This window comes from Sinohyriopsis cumingii, chromosome 2 (assembly GCF_028554795.1).
Source record: "Sinohyriopsis cumingii isolate HCF-2022 chromosome 2, ASM2855479v2, whole genome shotgun sequence".
NCBI classification, from domain to species: Eukaryota; Metazoa; Mollusca; class Bivalvia; order Unionida; family Unionidae; genus Sinohyriopsis; species Sinohyriopsis cumingii.
In genome coordinates, this window is record NC_142962.1 from 25,246,482 (window position 1) to 25,259,486 (window position 13,005).

General features: G+C 31.8%; 1 protein-coding gene across 1 annotated transcript in view; it reads left to right on the plus strand.

The window, feature by feature from the left end:
* Positions 1–2,643: 2,643 nt before the first annotated feature.
* The window catches only part of LOC149804495 (uncharacterized), a 90,786-nt gene continuing 80,424 nt past the window's right edge, over positions 2,644–13,005 (plus strand). The window contains exon 1 of the mRNA XM_089933044.1: positions 2,644–2,831. Coding sequence (XP_089789170.1) covers positions 2,715–2,831 — 117 coding nt within the window. The 5' untranslated portion in view covers positions 2,644–2,714. The remainder of the gene's footprint in view (positions 2,832–13,005) is intronic.

Sequence of the window (13,005 nt, forward strand, 5' to 3'; positions counted from 1 at the left end):
TGGATTAATTATTCAAACCTACTTAAATCAAATTTAGAAATCTTTCTTTATAAGGCTTTGATAGTTCGAGAAACTGTAATAGAAAATATGTAAAATCTTCCAAGTTAGCATAAAATATATGAATTATATCGTACTTCTCTAATATATGAATTTAACACCAGCTACGTTATATTGGTTTGTCGGCATTATCATCAAGCGAATGGCCTTTATATAAATGAAGACTGTTATTATTATTATTATTATTATTGCTGCTATTGTTGTTGTTCAGATATTTGAATTTGCTGATATAGTTTGAAAATTTAAGTGGATTCAGTATATCTAGAACACGTGGATGAGTGGATGGATTAATAAATACACAAGACTCCAAACGTTTTTTGTTTGGAGCCGGCGGGAAGAACGAATGCGTAGTGATCATCAAGGTCGTTAGGCTGAGATGTAGTTATAAGACATCAAACAAGTTCATCCGATTAAATACAAAACACAAATGCGGTTTTGTATTTATTAATGCCCCATTTCTTACGCTGTCTTAATATTTTAAGTGACCTTCACTGTATAAATAAAACGAACTTGGACTGATTTAAATTCTATTCACTGCTTCTAAAATATCTACGCGCGGGCATCAATGAAGGCATTAAAGTAGTTCGAACCTGGGTGTATAATTCGAAAATACGGAAAAGACAGCTGTATCTAATGCCTGATCAAGCATGTAAGATAAAACGGGTATGTTAGAAATACATGGATGGATGGGCGTAAGAATGGATAGATGGACTCATGAATGAATGAATGAATGAATGAATGAATGAATGAATGAATGAATGAATGCATGAATGAATGAATAAACGTGTGTGTGTGTGTGTGTGTGTGTGTGTGTGTGTGATTTGGATTTTTAACGCAGCTTTAACAATTTTTCAGCCATATCGCTACGATGTCTGCAGTGTATCAGTTTATAATTATGTCTAGCACTCTGGCATCATGTCGCAGACATGAAACATGATGTCCCACCCAGTCACATTATCCTGACACCAGGCCGACCAGTCCTAACACTAACCTCTTAATGCTGAGCGTCAAACGAGGCACCTGTTAGTACCATTTTTATAAGTCTTTGGTATGACTCGGCCGGGGATCGAACGCACGACACTCTAACCACTAAGCCACCGGAGCCATAAATGAATGCATATATATATATATATATATATATATATATATATATATATATATATATATATATATATATATATATATATGCACATTAATGGGTGAGTCATGGAAGGGCCTAACTGAACAAGGTAAATGCAATAATTCACAGGCAAAATATAACTTTCTCCATTACTATCAGTTCGTGAATTTGAATCGATCCAATATTGAACGGCACTTGTGACGAATATAAACTTTATTCAGAACATGTGAGATGAACCTTAGAAATGAGGATCAAAGTGTCAGTCTTAACATACCTTTCTTAATGGCGTTAAAAGAAACGTGATCTCAACCCTATTTCGGATGGTTAAACACCTACATTGAATCTGTTAGTTGAAAAATAAAACTCTTGAATAAAGGAATGTGTAAAAACAATATTTTACTAAGAATTACTATAAATGTAAATAGGTAAATATGTATAAGATCCGAGTCCACACAAAAGCTTCCTTTAAATTTTATGATCTAAGCAAAATCGTGCTTGTGAAAATGACTTTATTCACCAGCTAGTGCGTCAGCGTCTATATGTAATAAATTAGATATTGCTCGATGTGAGAACCTTATCATCCGAATGAAACGTTTCATTAGGGTTTATAAATGAAACACAATAGATTCCCTTTAGGAGGTAATTTCGACAAACGGTATTTAAAAGAATCTGAGAAAAGTTATATTGAAACCGTTATATTGGTATAAAGCGTATCATGCAGTTGGTGTCATGAGACATTTTTCAAACAAACGGCAGTGGAGAAATGTTATTACATCTTTATGTAACTAATTAAACAAACTCCACATATACTATTAACGTGACCAAAAACAGCATAGCTTTACATTTTATTTGAATATTACTTAAGAAGATCCAGCGCATTTAGTTTCTTCCTTTCATGGTCATATTTTCCTTATTTGTTAAAGAGCAGAACTATAACACACACACACACACGCACGCACGCACGCACACACACACACACACACACACACACACACACACACACACACACACACACACACACACACACATACATACATACATACATACATACATACATACATACATACATACATACATACATATATATATATATATATATATATATATATATATATATATATATATATATATATATAAAATTTATTTATTTATTTATTTTTTGAATTTATGTTGTTAATCTAGGAAATAACTAAGCCAGATAAACTCGATTGTCAGAACGGTAATTTAATGACAATATTATCATAAGTGAATTCATATTCTGGTCTCACGATTACAGAACACAGTGAACTTTATAGCCTACGCGTATCCGGACCAAGTATCCTAACAACCAATGGAGGGCAAGAATATGTGGTCGCGTGACATGATATAGACATATAATTGGTCAGTGAATTTAGCAGTAGTAGATTTATATGTGATGAAATAAATTTCAAGCAAATGATATATGTTTCTGTAAATAAGGACCGATATCAAAATAAGGCTGAACATGTCGAAGATTGGACTATAAAGCACACGAACAACGCCATTGCAGAGACACATCATGCATTCATGTCCAATATATTTTTATTTTGTCCTTGTATTATCGTTATCCTTCAGCAGCGCTTATTTTTTAGGAGGAACTATTCATTGGATGTCACTACCGTCACCAGAACATGCGGTAAGTTACAATTATGTATATATTTTATTAAATTTCATATCGATACTTATCCTTTAAATAAAGAACATAAATTGACTAGTACTCAGTCCTCTGCTTCCTCGTAGACTTCTTGGCAGCTGCAGTTTAAGACCTATTGTTAACATTGCAATTACTAAGAAACAGGCATAACGTTAATGACATTTTACAAGAGATCAGTCCATTAAAAAGTCTTCTTGATTTTGTAGACACTGGTACATGGCATATACCTATAGTGATATAATTCAAGTAAGAATAGTCAACACGGATTTACTTTGTAAACCACATAGAAGTTGTTCATAATAGATCACATAATTTTAATTCATCAGCTTTTAAGCTAGAAGTGTCAAATATTATTTGATATGTTTATATATTCTTAGAAGATTTATACGTTGACATGCCACAGTAATGCATTGAAAGACATTTTATTAAATTAAATTTTGAAGATCAAATAATGTATTCGACACTTATTAAAATTGTTATCGTCTGACATGAAAAAATAATAAATGATTGTAATTATGGAAAAATGTCACAAAAAAAACAAAAAAAACAGATTATGGTAATTATTGCACAAATGGTACCCAGACGTCAATGTTCTGCAGTTTTCTAACACACGAAATGAATATGAAATAATTTATCAATCGTTCACACGAGCATATTTTCGCCAAATCAATATATTCTGTTCAAGACTTCCACGGAGCTTTGTTTATATTTGCTGGAGCTTTAGATGCTAGCTAATTAAAATATAACTAACAAAAAGTGAAAAAAAGGTCAGCATTTTCTCAGTTGACAAATTATCCAATTATATAACTGTGTAACATGTAAAATGTGCATTAGTCTGTATATTTTTTATGTAGCGCTATGAATTATGAAAGATGTACATTGGAAGAGTAGTGAATATTTGCATATGTCCAATACCTGTACACCTAATTACACTTGCATATGTCCAATACATGTGCAGTTAATTGGATTTGCATATGTCCAGTACCTGTACGCCTAATTTGACCTGCACATGTCCCATTCCTGTACAGTTAATTATTATTAGACTTGCATATGTCCAAAACAGATCTTTTCGCTGACGATTGTATATTGCATTTATCTGGAAAATCTCTAGACTCCATTAAAAATAAACTTCAAATCGACCTTAACAATATATCAGTGTGGTGTCACCACCAAAACAAAATGCATCTTAAAATCTCTAAAACGAAATGTATGACAATCAGAACAATGCAGCGTCTATCTACTAACATGGATTTACTTCTAACTCAAAAGGGCTTAGACGTATCTATCGTCAAAAATCAAAAACTTCTTGGTATCTACATTGAAATGCACACATCGAGAACAGATGTGCAATGGTAGTCAAAAGAATAACTTTGTTAAAATTGGTTTCGAAATTACTACCTCCCCAATCACTTGAACTTTATATACTACCATTGATAGATTACGGCTGTACCATTTGGGGAAACACATCAAATGATAATCTGTCCAGAATTGATAAACTCCAGAAAAGGGCAGCCCAAATAATATTGAAACATCCTGTTATGACTCCCTCGAATGTTTTGTTTTCACGTCTGCAATGGCTACCTATACAAAAACGTATTCTTTATTTTAAAGGAATCATGACATAAAAGTCTTTAAACGGTCTTTCTCCATATTATATCTCTAACATAATTGAATTAAGATCATCAAATACTGAGCGAAATCTCTGATCGACGACTAACAACGATATCCAGATTCCGTGGTCGAAAACAAATCATTACAGTAGCTCATTTACTGTATCAGCACCTACTGTATGGAATTCCTTACCAATGAGGATATGTAGTTCAACTTCCCTTTCTTCTTTTAAAATATCATTAAAGAAATTATTTCTTGACCAGCTGGAGTGACATATTTAAAGCTCTGAATAGAAAACTTTATCATCATATCCGTAAATGATATGTCGAGATCTTTTCGATATATATATATATATATATATATATATATATATATATATATATATATATATATATATATATATATATATATATATATATATATATATATATATATATATATATGTATGTACATGTGTATTGAATATTGTTTATATTTGTATGTTTCCCAGTATAGTTACACATAGTCATTCATGTTAAATATGTACGAATGAGCGTGCGAAGATACCTGGTTATGTGCATGGTCTTGTACTCTTATTTTTTTATTTTTTTCATTCTTCACAATTTTTTTTTAACATAGCCGATTACAAAAACTGAGGACCACATGGCAGATGGGTCAGCCATGGCCAAAAGTGTTATCCTCATTAAAGATAGATGTTTATTATTATTGTTATTATTATTATTATTATTATTATTATTATTATAAAACATGTACAGTTAAAAAGGTTGAATCCCTCATGCAATACCGTTTTTAGTTTACTTTGCTGTCGTTAATATGTCACACCAGATGTGAGTTTCTCGTCGCTGTATCCTTCAGTTTTCAATGATATTACTGCAACCAATATTGTTCTCAATGACTACACATTGTTTTTGTTTTTTTTTGCTTGTTAACGGCACTTTGAACATATTATTAATGGCTATATCATACAGATGAAATGGAGCTAAGCTAATAGACCAAGTCAGTCTGCCCAGGCTGTCCTGGGCGAGTGTCCAACCCACGACAATTGGATTGTGAGTCCGACATTTTACTAGCTGAGATACCGCAGCTGCCCCCCCCCCGTAAATTGATTACTGTACTTAATGTGTTCTATTTCTTAGACATTTATGAATTTATAAGCTTTTCAATTTCATATTTAACGTTCACAACAATTTTCTATATTGTAAAGCTATCATATGATTTGTGAACTGCGGTTTTCAAAGTTCTTTTATTATAAAACCTTGATATCTTATGATTAAGAACTGACAAGACTTTATTGACTTCCTTTATAAATCCTTGTATGCAACCAATTATGTTATTAGATTTAAGTGCACCACAAGCCAAGATTAGAATTGATGGCATAACCATGCGGTTTATTCAGCTGTGAAACATTATGTGACACTGAACACAATTGTGGTACTTACATGATTGCAAAATATGTCAAAGTTAGTAAAGGATTTGGTGGGACGGAATTATTAGAATTCTAATAGAAAATAAGACTTTTATACGAAGATTTACGATTGAATCCCAGCTTCATGTAAAGAATCACAGAGGCGTTTTGCTTTGTACGAATCTGTACTAGATGTGTGAAACAGCTCTGAATTCTGTTTTACTTTTATATATATATGGGTGGGTGTGTATGTATGTATGTATGTATTAGGTTTAAACTACGTAAAATAATGACAGATATTAACTTAATATGGCAAACATTAACTTAATCAATAACACATTAACTTAATCAATGACACATTGACTTAATCAATGACACATTAACTTACTCAGTGACAGATATTACCCATTTGAAAGGGCACCATTAAGGATTGCCTATAACAAATATTCAAAATGTGTCAGTGACAAGCATTAACTCAGCAATTTGACTCATCGATTTGAGGTCAATTATAACATTCCTTTTTGCTTCTTTAAAGTTTGTTTTTACGCGATATTATCCTTTACCCTTTCCTTTGACTACTGTTATCTGGGAAGAAATTTTGCACGCTATCGTATTAGGTAATACAGGACCTAGCTTGTGCATTTGAATAAAGACCATAGACATCCTCTAGTTCTTATGTGTAAAAGCCTTCTCGAATGATGTTCCGCATATTTGACTAAAAACCAACTCGAATGACGATGTTCCGCATATTTGACTAAACACATTAAATCTTCTAAAAAGAAACAAGTAAAAATATTATTCAAGGAGATAGTGGGTGCTGAATTGTTTGAATGCAATTTATGCAGAATTGACCTCTCAGCCTGTGCAAAAAGCGTTAGAGCCGAAAATGTCACATGGTCAATGCCACGCCCTTAAATAAATAAAGAGGTCACACATTCAGAATGGTGCAAAAAAATCATTTTCAATAAATACTGAATAAATAACCTTGCAGCTAATACAGCTTTCTCATCATGCCAATAAGTATTTGTGTGTGTGAACCTTTCTATATTTACAATTGTAGAATTTCACTGTGATGCTAATTATAACAAGGTACATATTTATATATCATGACCTTTAAATGAACAGTCAAAACGTCTAATTCTCAATGCGGACAGACCTGCGTACTTGTAGGTCAGTAAATGAGTGTATTCAGTGTTGATCAGTAACGGATAGAGGTAATTGGTGCAAAATTGTTTCAAGATTGGGAAATGAAAGAAATAAGGGAAACAAAATGCAATATTAAAAGGAGCAAACCTCTATAAGTCTTAAAATATGTGTGTAGTGTGAGAAATATTTCATAATTTTTCCCTAATGCTAGCCGTACAATAATCTTAATATTCTGGTATTCCTATTAGCTGTAATAATTTTAGGTCTTGGTAATAATTTTTAGTCGGCTTTTTGACGTGAGTGTATCACCAGGTGTAGAAAGAAACAAACAAAAATGGCATAAATATAGATATTCGTAGTGTTTCCCACGTGGAAACGGTATGTCCTTCAGCGATCGATGTGTATGGTGTTCACGTGTATTTAGGATCATCTTTCTACCACAAAAACATCTCTAAATGGACTGTTAGGTAAAAGCATTATGTTTATTTTTATAAAACTACTACATCGGTCAGCAGCAATATTAAATAATTAAGATGACAAAAATAATAATGATATAAGAAACAACAACAATACTATTACTTTTACTATTACTGCCAACAACAAAAATAATAATGTCGTGTGTCTGAATCTTCTTGAACTTCATATGGAACTACGGGTGGTGGTGATGATGCCGTTGAAGTACTGAATGTTTTCTAAAGTATTTTAATTATGTTTACATTATCTATTTGTTTCATGTTTTAAAAAAAATTAAAACCTAATTGAATCCCTTTCCGTCTTAAGACGTAAGCGAAACCCTTTGCAACCAAATACAGAAATATAATATCAATGGAAACCTGCATCATGCCTGAATATGTACTCACGATGGCGTTACTCTTTCAATGTATCAACTCATTATGTGCTGTTATAATATAACTGTTCAAAAGAATATACAACCAAGGCCATGAGTACATGAAAGAAATATGAACACCCACAGGTCATGCCGATTTTTCGCCGTTTGTTGATATTCGGTATACTTGTTTTATTTATCACATTCGACCTGCGAACGTTCTTTGCAAGTATGTTTCTTATTTCTCTATTTCTTTTTCTATCTCTTTTGTGTCAAAAACTTTCTTTCAAAAGAATTATGTTTTGTGAGGATACTGCTGTCGGTTCGGGTTAGAGAGCTTGTATCGTTTATCATCGTATGCGTGCAGGTCATTCAGGTGAAGTTGAAATGTAAATTGAGTATTTCTCTCAGAATTGACCAACATTTAAAAAACAAAGCAATAACGTTTTCTTCTAAACTTCTCACATTTGACGCTTCTAGAAGAAGGATTAAAATTGATGACGTTAAGAGCACAAACAAATAATGAAAAAAACCTTGTATTTTTCTTTGACCGAAAAACTGATGGTACTGCCTTTTACATTGTCCTTTAAAACGTGTATAACAATATGAGAATATTTTACATGTTTGTAGTTATTGTCTAATAGAACCAATCCTATAAACATAATTTACTTAAATGTATATAGCTGTATAGGGTCAATACTATGTAATATTATGGAGTCAATACTGTATACATTTTTATATTTCAGTTTGTAGAGTCAATACTTTATACATTTTTAGAATCAGTAATATATAACTTTATCAAAACAATATCATGATTTCTATCTTTCTTGACATTGTACAATGATGTTTAGTATTTGCATGGCGTAGAAAATATTTTGAGATTAAATTTCTCATATGATGAAAATGACCAATTTTCACTACACTAATGTATTGACATGACTATAAGATGCATACGTTTGCATCTCATGATCTCATGGTCTCATGGAAGACTGGTCAGTTGACCAAATGAGCTTCTTCGTTAAATATAATCATTAGAAGTAGGAGTTTGTATTTTAATCTTATTATACTTTTGTATTATGGGGGACTTGGGATATGTATCATGAAAACTGAGGTATGTATCATGGAGACAAAAGGAATGTACCACGGAGACTATGAGTTACGTATCATGGAAACTATAAGAAATTGCATGAACATAAATAAGTCCAGGACATGCTTATTTATGAAATGATACTTAATTAAGTATTAATTGATTGAAATTAAAGCAGCATAAATTAATGTATATATGGGGTTTCCGTATTTGATGGATGTTAGACTATTTGGAAACAAGAAGAATTTCTCACGTAGTTGTTCCCTATAAATAATATTTTGTTACAATAATGTTGGGTGTGTTTCGTGTCTATATAGGAATAATTCGCTATTGATGGGATTTAATTGTATGTTGTTTAATTTCAATTACCTCAATGTTTCCTCTTCAAACTTTATTTTCGTTTCTAGGATTCACATATGTCAATAAGTAAACGAGATTATATAATGTCTGTATATTTTTACTCGAAAGAATTTTTCTATACTTGAAAAAAATAGATTTGAAACATTGTATTGATTTAAATGCTTGTCTAAGATAAATTAGGGCACTTTCATGTCAGCATAAGGTATCTGGCTGAATGTTAAATTTGAATACCTAATAAATGCTTAGGGAAAGAAAGTGATGGTTGCCAACAAAGCAATAAGAAAGACATTCAAAATCTCAAACTAATTAAGCTCTTTAAACCAAAACTTACACGGAGAGTCTTCATTCACAACATTACCGGAAAGGTATTCTAATCATGACGAAAGAAAACGTTAAGTCCAACTCATTTTACAATATAAGAGAGTAGAAAAACTTCTACAAAGAACAATCGTTATCATTTGGACCACCCTCCAGCTGATCCTAGTAAAATCAACATCGTTATTATTTGGACCACCCTCCAGCTGTTAAACCTGACCATTCTTGAAATTACAAGCACATCTAGGTCTTTCGTTCTTTGAATACCTTATTCGCTTTGTACAAAACACGTTTACTTCTTCATGTGCGGGTGCACGCTCTATAAACAGACCAAAGTTCTTTGCCATTTTTTGTTGTCAGTGAACATTTTGACGAAACTAAATCAATTCATCATTATTCCATTTCTCTGTTTGATCTCATTGTCAAATGATAACAGTATAGAAATGTACAAATTACATAGAAATCAATACGTGATGTTAAAGTTCACACGCGCTTGTCCTCTTGATCAGGCAAAAGATCATATTAATTATCGGTGTTGAACGATGCCAAATGGTGGTCCTGACATGTCAAGCAAAATACAATTTCAAAATAAACGTGATCTTCATTTCACACACAAACACACACACACACGCACATACAACACAGAGACAGATATTTTAATTTTCATTTCTTCTCTGAAGTATCAGTCTAAACCTTGATAAATCTAATACCTTGCAATCATTTTGCTAGTACAAGATCTAAGTCACCATCATAACTTGCTATTGAAAACACACGAAATATATATTTTTTTCTTTTTCATGGTGTTATTTTGTCTGATTCAAACAATCTGAATGAAACTTTCTAAATGTTTTAAGAAAAATAACTAAAATTAAAATTAAAATATCTGAGCCCTTCTCTTCGTTTTCCATATTCCCCTAATTGTTAACGTTTATATGCCGTTTGATAAATGTATACTTGTAATTACTCTTGTTCTATAAGAACGAGAAGCCCAATGTTCAAAATTAAAATTAATTCAGACAATTTTTGGTGTAAAACATTGATAAATATCCCGTATATCTTCCTGAATATGAGCTGCATTTTGCTTATTTTACCTCTACTAATTTCAGAAGGGAATTCTGATTATATTGGATACGTGTGACATTCTCCGTTCACGGGATTAATTGTCAACTAACCTTAAATACCTAGCAACATAAGGAATTGATGCGTTTCTTTTTGACTTCTTAGAAATGCTTTATATCAGTGGACATGCTGTCGCAATTAGATAGATGTCGCACACATTTATAAGGATCTATTTCTCATCTAAACCTATATCTCTACAATATCCCGCATTTGTTTTATATACGGAGAAACCAATACAAACTATTACATTTTAAGTTTCTTACCTGATGGCAATGAACGGTTAAATAAAACGTGCACATCAGTATGATAGAAACATGCGATAGACTATGTCAAAGGACTAAGATTTTTGAAATTTAGACAGGAATTATATCGCAACTTTTAAATGGCGATGCAAATCACCGATTCCAAATACTTTATATGGCTAACCATAGGGTGTACTTTTCCGTTAAGTATCATATAATAGTATGGATACTGAATAATTATAGTGTTTGTATTGGTAAATATTGTTGGTTAGATTGTGGTACATCGGGCTAAACTTGTTCAGTAAGACCGCTGTACATCGGGACGAACATCCTCAGTAAGACCGTTGTACATCGGGACGAACTTGCTCAGTAAGACCATTGTACATCGGGTCGAACTTGCTAAGTGAGGCCTGGGTACACCGGGTCGAGCTTGCCAATAGTGAGTTGCATTCACATATCATCCAGTACAAATAGACAATTTTGATAATTGGTATAGGAAAGTAGATATATCATAATTTGTCCAACATTTATAAATTAAATTATGTTTTACAAACTGCAGTAATGTGGAATATTGTGCAATAATATCATCATCAATAACAACAAGAAGTAAAGTACCCAGAAAACCGTAAGTGACATAGGGAAGAAAAGTATATTACTGATTGTTAAAGACAAATTTACTAACCTGATTATACATCTCTTTGAAGTAATTTCCTACCAATTTCTGCAAAATTCATATAGAGAAAAGCTACAGAATATCATATTACGTTCAAAACTATTTCAGTCAATCAAGACAAAATTTAAAAATTAAACGGCATATCGCTTCTAAGAACTAAAGAACCTCTTAGAGTACAAATTGTAATGTAAATGACAAAATGAAAATAAGATTACTGAACAGTGTTTAAACATGACCTTATACCTGTTCCAATATGAAATAACTTTGCATAATAGAAGGTTGTATATATGGTTGACAAAAATATGTAAATTTGAAACTTTTCGCAAAACCTACAAAAGTTCGTGGCACAGTTATTTAATTAAAAATAGGATTTGAGTTTTTAACCAGCCTTTTCTAAATACATATTCATCTTCGTTGAACACCGCATGAAAAAAAAAACATAACGTTAGCTAACTTGTCGAGACCTTGGACTTGAATTTACGTTTCTGACATGCCCATTGAGTATCAAAAACACAGTTGCATACTTGGCTGTACATATACGTCACTTTACAGCATTATTGGCTGTATATCTAAGGGTCCTTTTTAGTATAAACACACGATTATATAAAAGGGTCTTATTTAGTTGAAAAAGACAACACTAAATTGTAACTTATATATACGTTTCTTTTTTAGTATCAAAAACGCAATTGCATATTTTACTGTATATCTATCGTATCAAAAACACTATTGTATGCTTGACTGTTATTTTACTGTATATCTCTCTTATCAAAAACCCTATTGTATGCTTGGCTGTTATTTAATTGTATATCTATCTTATCAAAAACACTTTTGTATGTTTGACTGTTATTCTACTGTATATCTATTTTATCAAAAACACTATTGTATGCAAGACGATTATTTTAATGTATATCTATTTTATCAAAAACACTATTGTATGATTGACTGTTATTTTACTCTTTATCTATCTTATCAAAAACACTACTGTATACTTGACTGTTATTTTACTGTATATCTATTTTATCAAAAACACTATTGTATGCTTGACTGCTATTTTACTGTATATCTGTCTTATCAAAAACACTATTGTATGCATGACGATTATTTTAATGTATATCTATTTTATCAAAAACACTATTGTATGCTTGACTGCAATTTTACTGTATATCTGTCTTATCAAAAACACTATTGTATGCATGACGATTATTTTAATGTATATCTATTTTATCAAAAACACTATTGTATGCTTGACTGTTTACCAATGGTCAAGGATCCTGCAAATATATGTTCATACCCTCAGTACACGAGTACTCAAAATGTTTATCATACATGTTCTGACACACACACACACACACACACACACACACACACACAC